We start from the raw sequence: 20,000 nt of genomic DNA on the forward strand, positions 1-20,000 counted from the left end.
TGGAGACGAATATTCATTGTCCCTTGGGTCTTTTTCTATTCAAGTGATGGTTTAATGTTGGTAGGTAAAGGAAAAAAAAATTAAAAAAAGAAAGAGAAGAGATATTGCATCGTTATGTGCTTAGTTTTATTTCTTACCGTTGATGATATAGGGTAAAGGTGATGTGACGACCTAATTTTTGCCAGGTAAAAGAGCAGAGCATTAGAAAAAATGAAAAGAATAAACACTGTATCGTTATGTGTTTAGTTTCATTTTATTTACTGAGATGACATAAGGAAAAGGTATTAGAAAGGAGGTAATGGAAAGATGACGACTTAATGTTGCCAAGTAAAAGAGCAGAGCGTTAGAAAAAGAAAAGAATAAACACTGTATCTTTATGTGTTTAGTTTCATTTTATTTACTGAGATGACATAAGGAAAAGGCAATGGAGAGGAATGCACATACTGTACGCTCAAAGTGGCCAGACTTCTTCAGCTGAACGTAAATTTTATTCCGAACGAGATTACCCAAATTTAGTGGTTCAGACTCCGCTATCCCAAACTCTCATTTATTTATCCACATTTTTTTCCTCCCTCCCTCCTCCCTCCCACCTTTGCCTCGCGGAGAATGTAAAAGATCGCTGGGAAGTTTATCAGTTTATCAGAACGAAGCGAGTTGGAGTTTCCACTTTAGGCGATAATATTTCACGCAAGAAAAGAAAGAGAGCAAATAGAAAGAAGATAAAAAAAAAGAGGGAAAGCAGTAAAGGGCCAAGTTTTTTTTTAATATATTCCCACGACAAGGAACCGCAAGAGAGCCATAAGAGATAACAGCGCCGCCCCCCGATAAGCGCGGCACATAATGGAGAGAGAGAGAGAGAGAGAGAGAGAGAGAGAGAGAGAGAGAGAGAGAGAGAGAGAGAGAGAGAGAGAGAGAGAGAGAGAGAGAGAGAGAGAGAGAGAGAGAGACCAACACCAAAGTCTTACCCTCCACCACCTCCTTCTCCGTCTCACTCGCCCCTCTCCTCCTCCTCCTCCTCCTCCTCCTCCTCCTCCTCCTCCTCCTCCTCCTCCTCCTCCTCCTCCTCCTCCTCCTCCTCCTCCAGTGAGATGTCTGAGGGGGAAAAATTAAATCAAGCTCCACCTCGCCAACTCGTCCCTCACAACACGCTCAAGAGGCCTCGCGTCCACCTCAAAGAAGACACATGTTCGACTCCTGACTGTGAGCACCTGACGAGCCACTTCTGCTGGAGAGAGAGAGAGAGAGAGAGAGAGAGAGAGAGAGAGAGAGAGAGAGAGAGAGAGAGAGAGAGAGAGAGAGAGAGGGAGGGGTGTAGTCTCTCTCTCTCTCTCTCTCTCTCTCTCTCTCTCTCTCTCTCTCTCTCTCTCTCTCTCTCTCTCTCTCTCTCTCTCTCTCTCTCTCTCTCTCTCTCTCAGCTGCTGCCACGGACGCGCCGCTCATATGAGAGAGTTTGTGAGGTTCCTTCACCTGACATAGAGGGTGTGTTGCAGGAGGAGGAGGAGGAGGAGGAGGAAGAAGAGAAGGAGGAGGAGGAGGAGGAGGAGGAGGAGGAGGAGGAGGAGGAGGAGGAGGAGCAGGAAGAGAAGGAGGAGGAGGAGGAGGAGGAGGAGGAGGAGCAGCAGTAGCAGAAGGAGGAGGAGGAGGAGAAAGATGGTGTCAGAAGGCATAACTGGTATTGAGTGTGACATCTTTTTAAGAGAGAGAGAGAGAGAGAGAGAGAGAGAGAGAGAGAGAGAGAGAGAGAGAGAGAGAGAGAGAGAGAGCGCTCTCTCTCTCTCTCTCTCTCTCTCTCTCTCTCTCTCTCTCTCTCTCTCTCTCTCTCTCTCTCTCTCTCTCTCTCTCTCTCTCTCTCTCTCTCTCTCTCTCTCTCTCTCTCTCTCTCTCTCTCTCTCTCTCTCTCTCTCTCTCTCTCTCTCTCTCTCTCTCTCTCTCTCTCTCTCTCTCTCTCTCTCTCTCTCTCTCTCTCTCTCTCTCTCTCTCTCTCTCTCTCTCTCTCTCTCTCTCTCTCTCTCTCTCTCTCTCTCTCTCTCTCTCTCTCTCTCTCTCTCTCTCTCAGGGAGGCGGGCGGATTACCTCCTACTTTCACGCATCAGGAGTAGGGGCGCAACGGTCCCTTCCTGTCCATCACGAATTAATAAAACGAGACGAAAGGGAAAATTGGTCGAAAGTGACGAAAACTTCCCTATTGTACTCCACGCCGCGGCTGCCTGTGTGTCTGTGCATGCATGTATATCCCCACATGAACACCCCTTTGTATATATGTATGTCTGTATGTTTATCCCCTCTCGTGTGTATGAGTGTATAGAGACAGGTATGTATATATGCGAACATAGGTTTACTGAGATAACATCCGGGACGCTGCTTGCACCATCCCGTTAGATTCTATACATATATACATAAGTCTGGCGTTGGGGTGCCTTGCCGGTGCCTCAGTGCCACTTACGGGGCTCGTGGAGGCGGCATAAAGGGGGGAGGCGGCGCGCGGAGAAGAGAGGGAGAGAGGGAGGAAGAGTAGGGGGAGATTAAGATATATTTGTTAAGTTTATATGATCGCTTGCTACGACCGGCTGTTAGGAGGGAAGGAGGAGAGGCGCAGAGAAGGGAGACTTGATGGAGGGGAAGGAATGGAGAAGGAGGGAAAGGAGGGAAGGAGAAGGAGGAGTAATGGATAGGAGGGAGAGGTAATGGGGAACGAGTGTGTATATGGGGGAGAAGAAGGGAGATGACGAAAGGTTGATGGAGGGAGCGAAATGGAAAAGTGAAAATGAAAAACACATCACCAAAACAGAGGAAAAGAAAGAGACGGACAAAGAAACAGGGAAAGAATTACAGTGGAAAATGAACAAGGGAATGGGAAGGCGAGTGAAAAAGTGAGGAAACGAAATACAAAGGCAAAGAGAGAAAGAAAAAAGATGAAAAGGTATTGGAAAAAAAAAAGAGAATGGAAGGGGTAACGAAGTATAGAATGACAATAACAGGTATTAGGTTAAAAACGTGAAAATCTAATTAGATAAGTAATTATATGAATTCTATAAACAATGTAAAGCAAGAAAAATAATATAAATAATATTTTCGACAGTAAAAATATCTGATTCAGTAATGATAACAATAATAATACTTCTACCAACAGCTCTACTACTACTACTACTACTACTACTACTACTACTACTACTACTACTACTACTACTACTACTACTACTACTACTGCTGCTGCTGCTATTGATGATAAGGATAGTGATGATGATAGTAATAATAAAAAAAATAAAATAAAAAATAAATAAATAAATAAATAATAATAATAATAATAATAATAATAATAATAATAATAATAATAATAATAATAATAATAATAATAATAATGATAGTAATAATAATAATAGCAACAACAACAGTACTCACCTCTGTTGACATAAGGTTGGCCTATGTATCACCTTACCTGTGCTTATTAAAGTGACTACAGGGGTCCCAAACTCATCACGTTAGGACCCCACAGAGAGAGAGAGAGAGAGAGAGAGAGAGAGAGAGAGAGAGAGAGAGAGAGAGAGAGAGAGAGAGAGAGAGAGAGAGAGAGAGAGAGAGAGAGAGAGAGAGAGAGAGAGCTTGATTTTTAAATGCCATACGTACAGGAAAACAGTCTATGCACTTAACATTATCTTCAGCATTTTAAGACCCTATGGCATGTGAAGGTACAGAAACACTTACTTCTATACAGTTCGCTTGCGTGTGTGTATGTGCGTTTGCGTGTATGTGTACTCGTATGTGTGTTTTGGGAACATTTGGCACAGTGGAAATGAATGGCAGTGTTGTGAAAATGGCACTATCATTCTGTGGCACAACTGGCACTCTATGAGGGGTAAGAACTGCGTATGGGAGGATGTGGCACTGTGGTGGAGAGTCATCGGCACTGGCTATGGCTCCCCAGAATGCGTTGCGAGGCTGTGTATTGTGCCAACCACTCTGCTTCGGGAACCCATAGGGCGTAATGAGCTGCGAACTGAGGTGATGTGTTCATAGAAGGTGCTTTGTTCTCTCTCTCTCTCTCTCTCTCTCTCTCTCTCTCTCTCTCTCTCTCTCTCTCTCTCTCTCTCTCTCTCTCTCTCTCTCTCTCTCTCTCTCTCTCTCTCTCTCTCTCTCTCTCGTCCCTATTTCACTCAACTTTTCCACCCACCCGTTTCCCGAGTTTCCTCTTTCCCTTTTTATTCCTTTTCTTTTCTTCCCTCCCTACATCTCCCCAACTGTTCGTTTTTGCCTCTTCTTCCTCTCCCTCTCTCTCTATCTCTCTCCCTCTCTTCGTATTCTCCATACGGTGTCTTTCTCTTCTATTTCATTCACCCTATTTTTTTCTTTTCTTCCTTTGTCCCTCCCACGTCAGCAAAATATTCGGGAAAAAAGTTTATATCGTATTATTTTCACATTCAGAGAGAGAGAGAGAGAGAGAGAGAGAGAGAGAGAGAGAGAGAGAGAGAGAGAGAGAGAGAGAGAGAGAGAGAGAGAGAGAGAGAGAGAGAGAGAGAGAGTACTCTGCACATTATTTTGGGTTTAATCTTGCATTTCTGTGTTCCTTTATTTGTTATATTTCTTCTCACCTCCGTAGTCTTGTCCTTTTTTTTTTTTTGCCCACGTTTGTCGATTTTTGTGTCTCTCTCTCTATGTCTGTGTTTGTCTGTCTCTCCATCTCTGTTTTTTTTGTCTACTTTAGTGTGTTTGCTTATCTCTTGTCTATCCGTCTGTCTGTCTTCTGTCTAATTTCTCTGCCTTTGTCTCTCTGTCTGAGTTTGTTTCTGTCTTTTTTTCTGTCAGTTTGTCTGTCTGTCTGTCTGTCTGTCTGTCTGTCTGTCTGTCTCTCTGTCTGTCTGTCTGTCTGTCTGTCTATCAGTCTGGTTGTCTATCTATTTTTGTCTGTCAGCTTCTCTCTCTCTCTCTCTCTCTCTCTCTCTCTCTCTCTCTCTCTCTCTCTCTCTCTCTCTCTCTCTCTCTCTCTCTCTCTCTCTCTCTCTCTCTCTCTCTCTCTCTCTCTCTCTCTCTTTCTCAGGGACACCTCAATAATTGAATAGATGAAGGTGCTGAGGGTAATTAAGCACTGATTCAACAAGCTTTCTTAGGCCTTTCACAAACCCTGTCTAAGGAAGGGACGTATGCCTTTCCTCCTCCTCCTTCCTCTTCCTCCTTTCCTTCCTTCCTTCCTACGCTCTCCCTCCCTCCCTCCTTCCCTCCCTCCCTCCCTTAATGATGCAGGATGGAGGGAGGCGTAATATAATTTTGCTATGAGCCAGACAGTGTCGCCTTTGGAATTATTGACGCGAGTTCTCTGTCTGTTGCTGCCGAAGAAAGGTGTGTGAGTGTGTGTGTGTGTGTGTGTGTGTGTGTGTGTGTGTGTGTGTGTGTGTGTGTGTGTGTGATAGACAAACAGACTAACAGACAAATGGGGATTAGAGAGTTTCCAGTCTTCTTTTAGGTTTCTTTCTTTCTCTTTCTTTTGTTCGTGTTCTGTTGCAAGTTGTAATTCTGTCTTTTTTTTTTCATTTTATGTGTTTGGCTTGTGTCATGTGCCTGTTATTTTTTTGTTCTGTTCTTTCTTGTGTTTCTGGTGTTGTATTCTTCTGTTTCTTTGGAGTTTTCTTCCTTCTCTCCCTTTTCGTGTTGGCCTTGTCTTGTCCTCCAACCTTTTATTTCTTTCCTTCAAAAACTGACCGAGCGTCGCCTAACTTTATCTCACGACTCGCGGATCCCTCTTCGTTCCTCTCCCTCTTTCTCTGCCGTCTCACTCTTCCTCTCCCCCTGACTTTTCCTGCCTCCTTTCGTCTCAGGCTCTTCAAGTTTCCCTCCTTCTCCTCCAGCTCCTTTCTTTGCACCTTTTTTCAGCCCATTTTTTTTTTTTTTTCATTTCTGTGCTCCCCCTTCTTTGGACGCTCCTTTTCACCTTTCACCTGTCCTCCACAGCCCCTGCCGGCCCGCCCCAGGAGGTCTCTGTTCACCTGCTCAACCTCACCTGCGCCTATCTCACCTGGAGTCCGCCCGAGGCCAGCCTGCAGCACGGCCCCATCACAGGTTATCAGGTGAGTGCGCTACGCGACACCCTAATTAGGTCAGGAAATTTTTTTTTTTTTCAGTAGTTAGGTCGAATTTTTGTTATATGTATATGTATATATATATATATATATATATATATATATATATATATATATATATATATATATATATATATATATATATATATATATATATATATATATATATTTACGTGTAATTGATTTCTTTAGGCTTGAAAAAGGATTTTTTTCTCTCTCTCTCCTCTTCCTGCTTGTTTCCTTTTAATTATTCTTCCTCTGGTGCATCCTTCCTCCATGTCCTTCGTTTTCACCTTCATTTCCGCATTTCCTTTTCCCTTCTTTTTGCTAACTCATTTTTCTCTCGCCATTTCTTTTCTTCTTTAGTCTTCAAATCTCTCTCTCTTCTTTTGGTTACTCATCTTTAGTCCGCTATTTTCTCCCTTATCGTTTCCATCTTTCCATCTTTATTTCTGTCTTTCCCCTGTTGGCGATTTACTTTGCCGTTTAATTTTTTTTTTCTGCAATTTTTTTTATTTTTTCTTAAGTTCCTTGCTTTTAGTCACCTGGCTCTCTTTCGTGTTTATCCTTCTCTCTGCTTATTCCTTCCTTCCTGCTTGCTTCTCTCTTCTCCATTCTGGTACCTCGTCTATTCTCTCTCCAAGTTCCTCCCTACTCTTTGGTTACTTCTCCTTCCTCTGCCAGTTCCTCGCTTCTCCGTGCTGCTTCCTGCCATGCCTTGCTTCCTTCCTGTTGGGAGAGGTTGCTGCTTTCAATGCCCAGCGCCTCCCTGCCTCCTCTCGCAGAACCCACCATTGTAATAGTCACCTTCTTCCCTTTCATCCACAACAAATAGCATTTCCCTTCCTTTCCCTTGCCTCCATTTGCCATTCATTTCAGTTCTTTACTCTCCTTTCCCTTCCCTACTGTTTCTTTTTCATTATATTGTTGTTTTTTTCTAGTCTTTTTTTTCTTTTTTTCTAATTCTTTGCATTGCTTTTCATATCTTCTTTTCACTCTCGATGCTTTAACCTTTGTCTGTTCTTTTTTTTTTTTAAATATGTTTCTTTTCTTTTAGTTTTATTTTTCTTTCCTGTCTGGTTTGTTTATTTTCTTTTTGCATTATCTCGAATCTTTTACTCTACTTACTTTTTCTTTTTGTGACCTATCCCTTCTCCTCCTATCCTTTCCTTTTTCAAAATTTCCTCCTTTTCCTTTCCTTCTTTTCCCTGTACTTTTCATTTTCTTTCCTTTCGTTTCCCTCCCCTTCCTATCCCTTCCCTTTCTTTCACTTCTCATGCATTCCTTTCCTTTCACATCCTTTTCCTTCTTTCTTCTACCTTTCTCCTCTCTACCCTTCCTGTGACTCTCTTTTCTTATTTTCCCTTCCCTTCTCTTCCCCTCTCTTTCCTTTCCTTTTCTTTCTTTCGCTTCCCTTTTCTCTTCTATCTCTTCTACCTGTCTATCTATCTATCTATCTATCTATCTATCTATCTATCTATCTATCTAAATATCTACCTGAATATCTATCTGTTTATCTATCTGAATATCTATCCATCTATTTATCTGTCTGTCTGTCTATTTTCCATCTATTAATGTCATCTCGATCTTCCATGTGTGTGTGTGTGTGTGTGTGTGTGTGTGTGTGTGTGTGTGTGTGTGTGTGTGTGTGTGTACGTAAGTGGGTGTGTGTGTTCCTTTCCGTATCTTCTTCCTACATATTTTTTTTTCCCCTTCCTTAACGACTTTTAAAACTTTTCAACCGTTTTTATATACGACCACTTCAGTGTTGGCATTCACCGTCGTCGCTCAGTGCCCGGCAGAGGCAACCTGCGTGCGTAAAAGTGGAATGCCTTTTATTTTTGCTCGGAGGTTGTTAGGGCTCCTTGTTATTTCAAGCGTTTATTTGTCTTTCATTGCGCCAAAATGATCGCGTCGTGTGTCAGGCCAAGGAGCAGCGTGAGGCAGGGAGGAGGGGCGAGGAGGAGGAGGAAGAAGAGGAGGAGGAGGCAGGTGCGAGAGGCAGGAGTGAGGAGGCAGGTGGGAAGAGGCAGGGGCGTCAGGCAGGTGCTAATGGGGTTGTGAGTCTCCATAATTGTGATGCATCGTATTCTCTCTCTCTCTCTCTCTCTCTCTCTCTCTCTCTCTCTCTCTCTCTCTCTCTCTCTCTCTCTCTCACTGGCTTTTCCTCCCCTCTGTGTCTCTCCTTTCTCTCTCTCTCTGCTCTCCCATTCCATCTAGCCTACACACGCTGCATTACTGAGATTGCTCACGCCCTCTCTCTCTCTCTCTCTCTCTCTCTCTCTCTCTCTCTCTCTCTCTCTCTCTCTCTCTCTCTCTCTCTCTCTCTCTCTCTCTCTCTCTCTCTCTCTCTCTCTCTCTCTCTCTCATCTGCCATCATTGTTCTTGCTCTTCTCAAAAGATCACTTACCGCGAACGCTCTCTCATATATCCTTTTCTTTTTTTTCCGCCCTAGCTCTCTCTCTCTCTCTCTCTCTCTCTCTCTCTCTCTCTCTCTCTCTCTCTCTCTCTCTCTCTCTCTCTCTCTCTCTCTCTCTCTCTCTTGTCTCTACCCATATTTCCTTCTTCCTCTTTTACTTTCACCACTCCATCTCTCTCTCTTTCCCTCTCTCTCTCTCTCTCTCTCTCTCTCTCTCTCTCTCTCTCTCTCTCTCTCTCTCTCTCTCTCTCTCTCTCTCTCTCTCTCTCTGCCGTCAACTTCCCTATACATTTACTCCAGTGTCCTCCCTTTCCCCATTCTCCTCCCCTCACCTCGGGCCTCTACCGCTATGACCCTCGACCATTGTGCGGGAAGACGTGCCGCTCAGCCCATTAATGAGACGCCTGAATTGCTCCCTCATGATTAAAAGCGCCCGAAGAAGTGACGGAGCGGGATGGGAGACCAGCGGGAGTGGAGTGTGAAAGGCACCTTCGTTTCTTTGAGTTCTTCAGCGCTGCCACCATCTTTTCAGAGGTTAATAGTGGAGGAGGTAGCCGAAGGAGAGAAGAGGGAGAGAGAAAGAGAGAGAGAGAGATGGAGAAAGAGGAAGAGGAGGTGTAGAGACGGGAAGGAATAGGAGAAGAGTACAAAAAGAGTGGAACTGAAGTTAAGAAGTAAGGGAAAACTGTATCAAGGACGGTAACAAAGGGAGAATATGAGAAGTATGTGTAGCAGAAGGAGGAGAGAGAAGGAAGAGTTAAAAGGAAGTTAAGTAGGAAAGGAGGAACCATAATAAAGGAAGAACAAGTGAAAGAGAACCAGAAGGAGGAGAAAGAAGAAAGAATTAAAAGGAGGTTAAGTAGGAAAGTAGGAAGGAAACAAATTGTAGTGGAAAGTATATGTACAAAGAGCGTAAATAGAGGGCAGAAGAAGAAAGAGGAGAGAGGAAGAGGAGGAGAAGAGAGAGAAAAATAATATGAGAAATAAAGAAGAAACTCCCTTGGCTTTGTTGTTTTATTTATGATTTTTTTTTTCTTTCGTTATTGTGTTCGATGTGATTTTAGTGGATTAAATTTTTCCTCGACACTTTTTCTGCCTTTGATTTCAATGGGCTATTTATTTTTTCCTCCTTTTTTTCCCTCACTTTTTCCTCTCTCCTTCTCTATTGGTCTGCTTCTTTTATTTATTTTATTTTATTTATTTTTTTCGTTTAGCCCCGCTTACTTATTTATCACTGCCTTCCCTTTTTTTTTCCCCCTCTCCCTCGTCATTCCCTCCTTGCCTCCCTTCTTTAGTCTCCTCCCTCTCTCCCTCCCTCTCTTCCTCCCTCCCTTCCCCTCTCCAGTCAGGGACACGCCCTTCCCTCACTAATGGCTTAGCTTCATTACCACGCCTCATCCACGAATTAGATATCTGTTTACATACCTTTTCCTCCTCCTCCTCCTCCTCCTCCTCCTCCTCCTCCTCCTCCTCCTCCTCCTCCTCCGCCTCCTCCAAGAGCCACCATGAGTCTTCCTTCCTCGAAAAGTTACGGTATGACTTGAACATTTTGCTGCTAACGATAATTTTTACGGGAGACTGGGTGAGTTTACGCCACTTGAGTGATTATTTTCATTATTATTATTATTATTATGATTGTTATTATAGGAAAAGTTCAGCATGCACACAACAACTTACGTAACATTTAATTATTTAGCCTCTCTCTCTCTCTCTCTCTCTCTCTCTCTCTCTCTCTCTCTCTCTCTCTCTCTCTCTCTCTCTCTCTCTCTCTCTCTCTCCCCTTCGTTTTCTTCCCCTTTTTTTCTATTTCTCTTCCTCCTGATCTACTTCTTTCTCTTCCTCCTCCTCCTCCTCCTCCTCCTCCTCCTCCTCCTCCTCCTCGTCGTCGTCCTCGTCCTCGTCTTTCTCCTCCTTTCCCTATCACTCACTGACTTCTCATTACTCGTCACTTAGTTCAATTAACGGAACCTAAACACAGACACAAAGAAAAAAATGAGAAAGAGAGAGGGAGAGCGAACGAGAAAGACCAAATAATCAGTAGTATAGCAATTCTTTCTAAAGGGAATCTAATCCTTCTTTGTCTAATCTCAAGCGAATCTGATCTTTTTTCTTTTTTTTTTTTTTTATCGTCTGGTGTTTGTGGCAAGGGATTACAGCCTGAACGTACTGGTTACACACGGCCTTAATAGATCTTGTGCGGGGTGATGGCGGGGTGATGAATGGTGATGAAGGCGGTGACCGGGAGGCGGAGATGGAAGAGAGAGAGAGAGAGAGAGAGAGAGAGAGAGAGAGAGAGAGAGAGAGAGAGAGAGAGAGAGAGAGAGAGAGAGAGAAAGGGAGGGTGGAGGGAGTGCGTAATGTGAAGGAGGAAGGAAAAAGAAGAAAGGAGAGAAGTCAGTAGGCAGTGGTAAGGAATGAGAGTTTGTGTAGGGAACATAGGGGTTGTAGAATTCTCTCTCTCTCTCTCTCTCTCTCTCTCTCTCTCTCTCTCTCTCTCTCTCTCTCTCTCTCTCTCTCTCTCTCTCTCTCTCTCATTTCCTCCTATTCATCTGTCCTTTCAAGGTCTAAATAGTGACTTCGGTCCCACCTGCTGAGAGAGAGAGAGAGAGAGAGAGAGAGAGAGAGAGAGAGAGAGAGAGAGAGAGAGAGAGAGAGAGAGAGAGACGAATTTACTGAAACAAATATTCTCACCCCAGGAAATTAAAGAAAACTAAAGAAAATAAATTACCAGCCTTGCCTTCATATCAGCCACATTCTCTCTCTCTCTCTCTCTCTCTCTCTCTCTCTCTCTCTCTCTCTCTCTCTCTCTCTCTCTCTCTCTGTTGTAAAGGAATGGGGCAGAAGATGAAGACTAAGGAAAGTTGGCCAAGAAAAGATAAGGGAAAGAAGAGAGAGAGAGAGAGAGAGAGAGAGAGAGAGAGAGAGAGAGAGAGAGAGAGAGAGAGAGAGAGAGAGAGAGAGAGAGAGAGAAGTAAGGTGAGGAGGGCGTGAATATAGATTGAGTGAGGATGAAAGAGGGGAGAAGGAGGAGGAGGAGGAGGAGAAAGAGGAGAGGTAAGAAGAAAAAGGAAGAGGAGGAGGAGTGAAGGGTGAGGAAGAGTGTGGGTGGTTAAAAGAGAGAGAGAGAGAGAGAGAGAGAGAGAGAGAGAGAGAGAGAGAGAGAGAGAGAGAGAGAGAGAGCGGGTATGAAGAACTAATGAGGTAGCTCTTTGCGCTTCACTTCTCGGGTTTGGTGAAGCGGAGGTTATTTTCCTAGCGTGTTACGGCCTCTCTCTCTCTCTCTCTCTCTCTCTCTCTCTCTCTCTCTCTCTCTCTCTCTCTCTCTCTCTCTGGTACTCCTACTCGCCTTTATCGTCACCTACGTTCTTATTTTGTTTGTTTTGTTATCATGACCTCGATTCTCTTTCCTCGAATACTTATTCTCATTTTTTGCGTCTTTTTTTTTCACGTGGTTGTGTTTTGCCCTGCATTTTTTTTTCTTTTGTGTGTGTAAATTTCTTTATTTGTATTTTTTTTACCTTTCTGGTGTGTTTTTTTTAGTGTCTTTGGGCATACATGATTAGGAGTGTTTTGTTTTTTGTGAGTTGCGCTGTAACTTTTTTCCACTTTTTTCTTTTCTTTTTTTTTATTCTTGTTCGTTCTATTTAATTTACCATATTCAGATCCCTTTTTGCTGGTGAACAGTGACGAGAACTAGTGGCGTTACGTTGAATAATGGTAGGATGGCAGCTCCTTTCGCCTTTGTTATAACGGATGGAATGGTAGATTTTACAATTTTCCTCTTAAAAAAAAAAATGTAGAAGAGGTTTTAGTAGAGGTTTGTAGTGGAGCTAGTGGCGTTACGTTGAATAATGGAATGATCTTACCTCCGTTCGCTTTTATTATAATGAATGGAAAAGATAGATTTTACATTGTTCCTCTTGAAAAAAATATGTAAAAAGGTTCTAAAAGATTTAACTCCCCTCGTATTTCACCAGCTCCTCTTTACAGTGTCTAGACAGAACGTGAAATGAAAATGTTGCTGGAATAATTGAAAGTCACTGAGCTGGGCGATCCTTATTATTATTATTCACCTTGTGTTTTATTTTATTTGTTCATCGCGTGGACTGTAACCCGCATTAAACGTTGATGAAGAAGATGATAATGATGATCCGTTTTTCAGTTGTTTTGGAAAAGTTTGTTTAATGCAGCTTCAAGGCCTGTAACGAACTTAAAACGGATGGATAAAGTTACATGAAAACTGCTGAAAATAGTGTTCTTTTAGGGCATCGTCTTCCTCTCTTCCTTCTTTCATTCCTTCATCTTCCTTTAAGTTTTGGTAATCTGAGTCGCCATCCCCATCTTGTGTTTTATGTGCTTCTTTGTTTTTTATTTTTCTTCTTTCTCTTCTTCTCTTTCATGCACCTCCTATTCTTGCTTCTCTGTTTCCTCTTCCTCCTCCTCCTCCTCCTCCTCCTGTGCTATTCTGTCTCTCCCACTAATAGAGTAAAATAGTTACCCCCAAAAAACAGCCTAGTAAGGACCTTAGGGTTTGTTGCTGTTTGAACTTCTTTTATATTCCTTTGCAGTCCTCCTCTTCCTCCTCCTTATCATCATCATCATCATCATCATCATCATCATCATCATCATCATCATAATTTCTTCTTCTTTTTCTTCTTTCCTTTCATCCCCAACTTTCCTTACTCTTCTCTTTTCCCCCACGCCTTCCTCCTCCTCCTCCTTCTCCTCCTCCTTATCAGCGGAGGAAAACACGTACGCTGTCTTACGCTACTTTGGGCGTCTCATCAAGGGCAAGAAAGTGATACAAGAGAAAAAGCGAGAAGTGCGAAGCTCCTGTAGTGTTCCTGTGTCACCTCCACCTTTAGTGAGTCTCTCTCTCTCTCTCTCTCTCTCTCTCTCTCTCTCTCTCTCTCTCTCTCTCTCTCTCTCTCTCTCTCTCTCTCTCTCTCTCTCTCTCTCTCTCTCTCTCTCTCTCTCTCTCTCTCTCTCTCTCTCTCGCAAGTAATTCTCGGGACTCCTGATTGCTAAGAAGAAACTGTTGTGGTGTTTGCTTCTGTGTTTGTCCTCCGTGTTTGCCGTTTCTCTTCTGTTATTTATTGGTCTTCTATGTACTATTCCTAAGTGTGGTGAATTATGGATTTGTTATTCAACGTTGTGGGTAATTTTTCTTGTCTGTATGTCTGTTTGCCCCCACCCCCCACCACCTTCCTCTCTCTCTCTCTCTCTCTCTCTCTCTCTCTCTCTCTCTCTCTCTCTCTCTCTCTCTCTCTCTCTCTCTCTCTCTCTCTCTCTCTCTCTCTCTCTCTCTCTCTCTCTCTCTCTCATATCGCGTGACTCTTTTCACTTTTCATTCCCTCTACGTTTCGTTTTCTCTTTCACAAAACTTCAACAAGCGTCACTTTTTCTCTTTCTTCCTTCACTAAAAGCCAAAACTCCAACGAAATGAAGACTTCGCTCGCTCATCGTTTTCTCTTCCCTCTCACCATCCACACAGATCCTGACAATGGTGAACGGCACAACCACCTTCCTCAACACCACCGTCAACGCCTCCACCTTCGCCTACAAGCTGACGCCCCTCATACCAGGCCACGTGTACTCGGTCAGCCTGGCAGCACTCTCCAAGATGGGGGAGGGACCTTCCTCTCAGCCACTTCGACTCCAGACCGACCCAGCCCTTCTGAACCCCCTGGCCAACCGTCACGCTGGGTCAGAGGGCGTGGTGCGAGAGGCGTGGTTCATCGTGCTCGTTGGAGGCGCTATGTTCCTCCTGCTTCTAGTGCTGGTGGTGCTTCTGTACATCCGACGTGTGCATCATAAGGCCTCGCAGCTTCCCTCGCTCAACGGTGAGTACAATGGAGAGTTTTTTGAAGGTTGTAGAGTGCTTTAAAGGGTAATACTACGTAGGGTTTCTTGTGTGGCAAAGGTAAGGTGAGTTGTATGTGAGGTTGATTTTATGGTACTTTGCATGTGTCTTACTCGTTTGGTGCCTGTTCAAGTTTATTTATTTATTTATTTGTTTATTTATTTATTTATTTTTATTTATTTTTATTAATTATTATTTTTCTTTTTTTTTGCAAGATGTTGTGCGGCTTGAGAATTTTGGTGATATGTGCAGCTGTGTGTGTGTGTGTGTGTGTGTGTGTGTGTGTGTGTGTGTGGTGTGTGTGTGTGTGTGTGTGTGTGTGTGTGTGTGTTTGTGTGTGTGTGTGTCATTCATTCATCTACGATCGTCTGCTGGTCACACAACCCCTACGGAAAGAGCTCAGAGCTCTTACTGACCGGCATTTGCGTAGGACTGAGACCACTCACACACCACACACTTGGAAAGCGAGGCCACAACCCCTCGGGTTACATCCCGTACCTGTTTGCTGATAGGTGAACAGGGGCTACACATTAAGAGGTTCGCCCATTTGCCTCGCCGCGCAAGAGACTCGAACCCGGCCCTTCTGTTGTGAGCCGAGCTTGTTAACAACTACACTACGTGGTGTGTGTGTGTATGTGTGTGTGTGTGTGTGTGTGTGTGTGTGTGTGTGTGTGTGTGTGTGTGTGTGTGTGTCACATCGATGTTCTTATTAACTTTGTTATTTGTGCGTTACCGTGAAGGATTTGGGTGAAGATTTTATTTTATACAGCTATGCACCATTATATCATCCTCATATTTTCCTTCTCTCTCTCTCTCTCTCTCTCTCTCTCTCTCTCTCTCTCCTCTCTCTCTCTCTCTCTCTGATAACGGCATTGACTCGGTAGTAATGAAAAACTGTCCTTCCGAAGTTTTCAATGAGGCGAGGATGAAGTCCGGCGAGGCTGTGTGTCTTTGGGGAGGATAAACGACAAGGCGTAACTCTCCTTCTTTCTTTTGTAGGAGTGTTTGTATGACTAGAAAGGCTGAAACGTCCAGTGTGTGATTAAGATTGTCGGCTTAGTTGTTGTTGTTGTTGTTTTTGTTGTTCTTCTTTTCTTCTTCTTCTTCTTCTTCTTATCATTATTTTTGTTGTTGTTGCTGTTGTTGCTGTTGTTTGTTGTTGTTGTTGTTACTACTACTACTACTACTACCACTACTACTACTACTACTACTACTACTACTACTACTACTACTACTACCACCACCACCACTGCCACCACCACCACCACCACCACTATACACAAAAATACGAGCAGCACCACATAAGTAAAGATATACCAAAATAATAACAGACTGAAGTGAGTGAGTGAGTGAAAGAGCAAAAAAAACATAATATCGTTGCGGAGGGAGGAAAGAGAAGACAAGAAAACACATAAGCAGGAAGAGGAGCAGGGACGTTGTAGCGCAGCGGGACCCTTGACTGACTGAGGCGAAATAAGTTAGCTTCACTCGGCCCTGGGAAGTTTGAACACAGTCCGCATCTCCAGCATCATTAGGGTGAGTGTTGCACATTTTCGTAATTGATGGAACGAAAAAAAAAAAAAAAAACTTCGAGATATGAGATGAAAATTTAGCGTAATGAAGGAAAAAACATTATCGTTCATTTCAAAGATGCCTAGTTACTCGTGCCGGCTGAGGGGAGGACTGGCTGGTGGTGGTCGTGGTGGTGGTGGTGTTGGGTGGTCTGCTATGCGAGAGTGGTGGTGCACGCTGCTGTGTTTGGCTCAGCTGGGGATAAAAACCAACTGTGGCGTCGCTCCGAGCTGCTCATTTGGTGTGTGACGTGAATGTTGTATATTGGTTTGGTTCGAGCACTTGTTTTGTGTTGAAAGCTCGTATGCACATTAATGTTGGGTGTGTGTGGTGGTGGGGAGGTGTGTGTGTGTGTGTGTGTGTGTGTGTGTGTGTGTGTGTTCCACGATGTATCTCTATCATTGCGTTTTTGTTTTCTTTGAGTCAGTAAGTGTGATGGACAAAGCGACACTTAGTATGACCAAATCAGATCAAGTTACGTCGATTTTTTTTCTGTCTTATACTGTAGTTTACATACAGTATAAGATTATAAAGTAATGTAGATAAATCCTTACAGAAAGACATTTTTAATGGCTATTGAAAAGTGAATATAAATAAACAGTACAAGTAAGTGAAACAAAGTAAGTTTTCCGTTCCCACGAAAGTGTGAGATGAGGAATAATTTATGTTGTTATTTTTAAATATGAATAAATCCTTCACAATTCTTTACCTGCAGACCAGAAACCTGAATATTTTTATTTTTTTGGAGAACTAATTTAAATAAAACTAAATAATATGTAGTGAGAGCAGAGAACGTCATGAATTAGATAGTCGTGTTTTCCCTATGATTCAGGTGACATTTGGAAAGAGAATACAGTATTAACACCTGCCAGGGACTCACTTCAGTAACGACAGGCGGGCAGAGTGTTAGAATGTTAATGGAGTCAGGATGAGGCGTCCCAGCTGCATCCACAGTGAGGACGAGAACCCAGACCTAATTCATTCAACTGCACCTTACCTTATCTGTTTCACCTTCACGCGATAATTTTATCCCCATCTAATAGTACAATTTCCCCATAAATCAAAGTAAAAAAAAATCCACACAGAGAAGAAAAAGTTTGGTGACTGCAATATGGAGCTTTGCCTTTTTCGTTAGTGAATCGTTTCTATAAAAAATATTCACGTCCATGATTTTTTTTCTCTGCGTTTTTTTTTTTTTTTCCATGCTTTCATTGTGATACTTTTTCTGCCTCGTCCGACTCTCGCTTTTCAGGTTTCGGCGTGTCGTTCAGTGCGGGAGTAATATTAAACCCGCCCCACCTCAGAGGCATGAAAGCGAGGCGTCCTTGTCACTCGTCCCTCTTCCCTCTGTCTATGTGCCTTTCTTCCCCTCCCTCCTCCTGTCCCTCTCTCTCTTTCTCTTTCCCTCTCTCCCTACTGTGTCCACTTTTCTGCCTCTCTTCACTGCTCTCCTCTCATGTTTGAAGTAAGATTTTTGTCGCTTTTTTTTTTATCAGTCTTCTTTTTACTTTTTGTCTGAAGAAAGTCAACAACAGTCGTGTGCGTGTGTGTGCTTGTGTGTGTGTATGTGTGTGTATTTGGGAGTGTGGGTGTGTACGTATGCGCGCGCACGGTATCTATGGTGAAAAGAAAAAGAACGTCCGATTCACATCAGATTTTTTCAACTCCAACTTTTATTTCTACGTTCAGTCTTTTTTTTTTATTATTATACGAGCACATTTTTTTTCTACACGCATAGCTATCTACCATCTGTCTATCAAACTAGAAACAGAGTGGTGGGAATACGCGCCAGTCTTTCTCTTTTGTCTCTCTCTCTCTCTCTCTCTCTCTCTCTCTCTCTCTCTCTCTCCTCTCTCTCTCTCTCTCTCCTCTCTCTCTCTCTCTCTCCTCTCTCTCTCTCTCTCTCTAATTGTTGGATTTATTCTCTACAGTTCCGTTCCCCCTGAATATTACAAGTACAGTGCTGTGGTGTTTCACGAAGGTTACAGTGAATTTACGCGCCATATAAACAGTGTGCCAGGCGGCCGTAATCAGTGAGGCACTCAGTCTTGGTGATAACCGCTACAGCTCCACCAGGTGTGATGAGCCTCCCTCGAGTGTCGGCACGGCGAAGTATCAAAGTGACGCGTTATGGACTGTAATTTTCTATGGTATAGTATGTGTTTTGTAAAAAAAAAAAAAAAAAAAAAAAAAAAAAAAACTGATTACAGCAGTTTAGTAGCAAAAAAAAAAAAAAAAATGTTATTGCCTAAATAATCATTTTCATAATGAAAAGCGTTTATACGAAATGCTACCGATACTGAGTAGTTTGCTACCAGAAAAAAAAAAAAAAACTTGAATTTAGAGGGAGTATATGAAAGCATGAACCCATGAGCGTACATCTGTGATCTTGTCTTTAAGCAATATGTTACGCTCGTGACTAAGATGGCTTTAAAATTTTACCGTTTCACTGGACATATGACAACGACGAACAAAATGATAACTGTGCAGAAAGCCGAATGTGCCTCTCAGCTGCGCATGGAACGTTAACGTGTATTATTTCTTCAAATATTGTAATTTTAACTCTGAAACGGCAACAAAGTTATATTATGAAAAAGCAGTCTCAAATGAAGGAAACAACACCTTCAAAGCAACGTGAGGAAAATAGTTTCCACATCAGGGACAACAACAAAAGTATTACTGTATCTTAAGTTATAAGTTATTTCTGCTCAAAATAACATCTACATTTTTTTTAATACCTTCATATTTTTCATTGCCTTGAAAATTGTGTCTTTTGGAAATCTTGAAACATTTTGACGCTGCAACTTATATACATATATATATATATATATATATATATATATATATATATATATATATATATATATATATATATATATATATATATATATATATATATATATATATATATATATATATATATATATATATATATATATATATATATGATGGCAGCAGTGCTTCACATGTGGTGCAGCCAGTAATGTGCCTCTCTCATCTTCCTTCATCGCTGTCACCAATAATAAGCCATTCTTCATGATCTAATTTTACCTTTGCATGGCTTTGGTACAGTGCTGTGCCGAATTATATAAGGAATTTATCTGTAATGAAAAGTATTTATGAATGCATTCAGGAATACTTTCATGAAGTATCGTATTCGAATTAATAGCATTTTAGTGTATTCGTATTAGAATATACAACACGTGTATCCAGCTCATGCCTGACACACACACAAACACACACCACACACACACACACACACACACACACACACACACACACACACACACACACACACACACACACACACACACACACACACACACACACACACACACACACACACACACCACCCATCCATCACGCCACGGAAGCCTACAATATATAAACACTGCCCCCCTCCCCCCTTGCAAACAATATACTGTAATATATATGCAACGCAACATTTATTGCAAATCATGGCCTTGGTGTGGGCGGGGAAGTGTATATAATATAGAGGCGTATATATTGGCGAGAGAGAGAGAGAGAGAGAGAGAGAGAGAGAGAGAGAGAGAGAGAGAGAGAGAGAGAGAGAGAGAGAGAGAGAGAGAGAGAGAGAGAGAGAGAATGATAGCAACGTAAATTCCCTTCACTTTTCGTTTTTCTTTTTTGATTAATCGTATTTTCTACACTGAACGGCCCACGTGAGTTGCGAGCGCTTCATATTAATAGACGATGAAGCCCCAAGCAGTGCAGTATAGTGGCGTGGGCAGTTGTTTAGTATAGTGGTTGCCTTTTTGAAGCTCACTTGTGCCCTCCCCGGTGTTCCTCGTGGACCTGTGGCGCGCGTAAAGTTAAGACCAATAGCCAGTAATATGTAGGATTTTAAACCACTTGTTGACTTGAGAGATATGGTCAATTTTTAGGCAAAGTTGAGCTACCGTGCCGCCCTGGTTTATCGCTACGGCTCTCCCTGCTCTCTGGTTGGCTCTTTGGTACAGTGTTCGCCTCGTGGGCTGAAGGTTGGGAACTCGATTCTGTTACACGTCAGTTTCTGGGTGGCAGAGGTAGTGTTTTTTTTTCTTTATTTCTTTGTTTT

At 42.7% G+C, this 20,000-nt stretch overlaps 1 protein-coding gene across 2 annotated transcripts in view; it reads left to right on the forward strand.

The window, feature by feature from the left end:
* LOC135100500 (roundabout homolog 2-like) overlaps nucleotides 1–20,000 on the forward strand; it is an 83,339-nt gene that overhangs the window by 34,943 nt on the left and 28,396 nt on the right. For both annotated transcript variants that reach the window (XM_064003471.1, XM_064003470.1), the window contains exons 5-6: nucleotides 5,941–6,056; nucleotides 13,982–14,330. In XM_064003471.1, the coding sequence (XP_063859541.1) occupies nucleotides 5,941–6,056; nucleotides 13,982–14,330 (465 nt within the window). The remainder of the gene's footprint in view (nucleotides 1–5,940; nucleotides 6,057–13,981; nucleotides 14,331–20,000) is intronic.

Source organism: Scylla paramamosain, chromosome 5, assembly GCF_035594125.1.
Source record: "Scylla paramamosain isolate STU-SP2022 chromosome 5, ASM3559412v1, whole genome shotgun sequence".
Lineage (NCBI taxonomy): Eukaryota > Metazoa > Arthropoda > Malacostraca > Decapoda > Portunidae > Scylla > Scylla paramamosain.